General features: G+C 42.7%; 1 protein-coding gene across 1 annotated transcript; it reads right to left on the bottom strand.

The window, feature by feature from the left end:
- Window positions 1–2244: 2244 nt before the first annotated feature.
- On the bottom strand, window positions 2245–2684 carry LOC116569980 (ferritin light chain-like). The gene is made up of 2 exons (XM_032306493.1): window positions 2550–2684; window positions 2245–2451 (listed from the first exon to the last, which is right to left on the bottom strand). The coding sequence occupies exons 1-2, from the start codon at window positions 2682–2684 to the stop codon at window positions 2245–2247; spliced, it is 342 nt and encodes a 113-aa protein (XP_032162384.1).
- Between the last annotated feature and the right edge of the window lie 1045 nt (window positions 2685–3729).

The following is a 3729-nucleotide window of genomic DNA, read 5'->3' as shown; positions in this document are numbered from 1 at the left end:
TCTGATCACAAGAAAAAAAAATGTAATTATGTATGGTGACACATGCTACCTAAATTTATTGTGGTGCTCTTTTTGCAATATATACAGATGTCAAATTATTATGTTATACACCTGAAGTGGTTATATTGTCATACATCAATTATACCTCAATTTAATAAGTTGCATTAAAAAAATCCCTCTGATCTAAGTTATGGCATAAAGCAAAAAAATTAATGTAGTTCTGAGTCTAGGATGGTGAATATGTACTGTTATTCCTATCAGGTAAAAACAAATTTCTAATAGAGAAAATATATTTACTGGATCCATAGTCACACAGCAGACCCACAGGATGAAAAGACAACCTTTAGAAGAGCAGCTTTAATTGTAGTCATCACTTAATAACACTTAAAATAATGCACCCTAATTTTCTGTCTTTTGCAGAGCCAAATAGGCCAGTTAAAGAGATGTAGGAGGGATCACCATGTGATGGCAAAAAGACTTTTTGCCAAAGTCTTTGTTGGTGGACTACCTGTGCTCGTGCCCCAAGGATTCATTATTTTGGTATAGAGGTGTGTGTTACAGGTACTTTTGTCTTGTCTGATTCCGAAAGCCCTCCCACTACAAGTCAAGGAACCACCGTGGCTGTTCTACTGATTGCCGAGTATATTCACTCAAACTACATTGTCAGGAACTATGAAAATAACAAAAGAATATGTTCAAGGATGTAGTGGGCCCACTGAGAGATTCCACTATTCCTAAATTCCATTTTTCAATGGACTCTCTTAAATATCCATTTTTACCTATGGGTCATGGTGGTTTTCTGGAATACTAAGGATTATCTTGAGTTCAGAAGCAACATCCAGTTATACTTGAAAGGTCCAGATATTTCACTTTTTTTTAGTATTAAATTATTTTAGCCTTCTTTCCTGTTTGTCACAATGCTTACCACTCCTAATTATTTCTTAGATTTGTTAGGTTCCCTTTGCCTATCCCCTGTTGGCTCTTAAGTCCATGATCCCCTGCTTTAAACCCTTGATCAACTCTTGGCAGGGCCAAAGCCCAAGAGAAAGTAGGACTGACCTATATCAGGAGAACAAATGCCTTTCAAAGCAGAAGATTTTGCCTCCATTTCCCAAACCAGTCAAACCTTCCAGGAGTGGTTCTTTAAGCTCCCTCTCAATATGGAGAGTAAGCCATTCAACAAGAGAGAGACCAAGACTAACTGTTCTGGGAAGAAAACCTTTGGTCAGCCTTTAAGCAAGACCAAGGCAACAGCTCTCCAAGAGTATGCCCTATGGTCATGAATATCTCTCCCTAAGGTACTTTATGGCCTGGTATCCCAGAGTCTTTCATCTCTGTGCCTGATTTGGGACCTCTCCTAGCCTGGAATCTTCTCCGCCTCTTAATACCCCCACCTGCTCAGCCCAGCTGAGCACTAGCAGAAGAGGTCCCCCAAGATAATAGGTGAATTTTCATGGCGGAGATAATGATTTTAAAATATATCCAAAAATTCTTCGACAAGTCTTATCTTAAAAGGTGGAGCCTAATTCTTTCCCCCTTGAATATAGGTCTGAAAGATCAATTACTTTCCAAAAAAATCAAATGTGGTGGAAGTCACAGTCTGTGACTTCAAGGCTTGGGTCATAAGAAGCATGGTGGCTTCCTCCTTGTTCCTGCATTTGGACTGTTCACTTGAGACAAGCCAGACACCATGCTGTGAGTTCATTCAAGCAGTTTGTAGAGAAGGTCATAGGAAGGAGAACTGGGGTCTCCTATCCACAGCTGTGTAAGTGAACTATCTTCGATGTGAATCCTTCAGGGTTAATAAAGTCTTCAGATAACTGCAACCCCAGCCCAAATCTTAACTACACACATCACTGGAAACCTTGAACAAAGCTGTTCCAAATTCCTGACCTATACAAATTACAAAAGACGTTGTGTTCATTGTTGATTTAAGACACTTAGGTTTTGGGCTAATTGGTTATTGTTGTTGTTGTTTGTTTATTTGTTGGGGGTTGTTTTGCTGCAAAAAGCTTTCTTGTTTCCATTTGGTTCTTGGCTTGGGAGAGGGCTCCAGGGTGGTTAAAAAGCTTCCTAGTAGCTTCAAGGAGAGTCTCAGGCCCAAGCCCTGGCACCAGGAGGATACCAGAGGGGCCCCTCAAAGGATGCTGGGCTTCAGAGTCTCCTAATCCTGCTTGACGGTGAGCCCTTCAAAGAGATACTCACCCAACCCAGTCTGGGAGGCAGCTAGCCTGCAGAGGTGAGTCAGGTAGTTTCTATCTTCTTGATGAGTTTCACCTCCTTATCTAGGACACGGCTCTCCAGGAAGTCCCAGAGATGGCTGTATCCATGGATGGATCTCAGGGCATGCAGAACTGAAAGGGCCTGGTTCAGGTTTATCTCCAGAACTAGGGCAGTTGGCATGGTGTCCAGGGTTTTATCCCACTCATCTTGGGATGGCTTCTGCACATCCTGGAAGGGGACATGGCCACTGCTCTGGTCTTGCATCTTCAAGATACACTTAGTGCCCTTGTGCTTCTCCTCAGCCAACTAGCAGAAGAGGGGCTCACGCCCTCCAGAGCCTCATTGTCACAATCAAAATAGAAGCCTAGAGAGATAGGTGTAGGAGGCCAGCAGATATATGTTGACCAGGCGACAGTGGCGTCCACTTCCGTGGAATAATTCTGATGAATCTGGGAGCTCATGGTGGATTGGTAATAAGGAGCTAAGCTCAAAATAGGGTGTTGAGGGGTTCCAGAGGCAGAAGGTGGCTGAGAAGATGGCCCCAAAAGTTGTGACTGGAAAAAATGTTGGAGGATGGTTGGAGGCTGATAAAAGGGGTGTTCCTGGGTCTGTTCTGCCCAAACACTGTTGCAGATCTGTGGACTGCCAAGTGCTCCTGGTTTGGGGCTAATTTGTTACATGGTGACTGATAACTAATACAGGGACTTGGCAACAACCTTTTTTGCTATCCATGCTATTACTCATGCTGGTTGTGGGAATTATGAGCCAGACGAGACGGAGTAATTTATGATAGGTTATTGGGAAGACATTTTGGAAAGTCTGACCTCTCCTCATACCATACCTCGCCATAAACTGTGACAGTCCCAATGTGTAATCGGGCTGTTGGTACTGCTAGATTTGTAGGGACATTTCAATTTTTAAAAAATGTTCAAACTTACAAAGAAATATCTCACAAATATTTCTTTGTAATTTCTTCCTGACAGCTCTAATGGAGCAGGCAGGGTAACTTTTATTTACTCCAATTTAGAAAAGAGAAAACTCAGGCCCAGAGTTTCAAGTGATCAATGAGTGACAAAGTCAAGATTTGAATGGAAGTCTCTCTGATTCCAAAACCGGGTTACCACCATGCCCCTTAAATTAGTGTCATTCCTGCTCTGCGGGTCACTTAAATTCAGTTAAGCATATTTTAAAGGCAAGAGATGATATTTACAAAGTGCTAGGTGCAAGGTATAGTACTCACTAAGTGGTAGCTAATACTATCATTATGTTTATGGGATGCCAAGGGCTGGGAATTCACAGAGGTAAACCAGGCCAGGCCCTTCTCCTTAGGGAACTTAGGCTGGGGGGAGAAGTAGACCTTGCTGAAGAAGATGCTTCCAGGATTGACTTGAAAAGCCAAAAAGAATATGTATAGACCAGGCAAACTAAGGCTAGGGATGGAATGTTCGGGGCCCTTTATAGCTCAATGTTCTGCCCCTCTCAAATGCAGGGGTGGAGCCTTCCCAC

This window comes from Mustela erminea, chromosome 12 (genome assembly GCF_009829155.1).
Source record: "Mustela erminea isolate mMusErm1 chromosome 12, mMusErm1.Pri, whole genome shotgun sequence".
Taxonomy (NCBI): Eukaryota; Metazoa; Chordata; class Mammalia; order Carnivora; family Mustelidae; genus Mustela; species Mustela erminea.
This window is presented reverse-complemented; position numbering and strand designations above follow the sequence as displayed.

Bases quoted from the DNA above. Each gene is read 5' to 3' on its own strand.
- LOC116569980 (XM_032306493.1), bottom strand. From the start codon at position 2,684: ATGAGCTCCCAGATTCATCAGAATTATTCCACGGAAGTGGACGCCACT. The intron at 2,452-2,549 runs GTGAGCCCCTCT...GTCCCCTTCCAG, and splicing joins ACAATGAGGCTCTGGAGGGC to GATGTGCAGAAGCCATCCCA.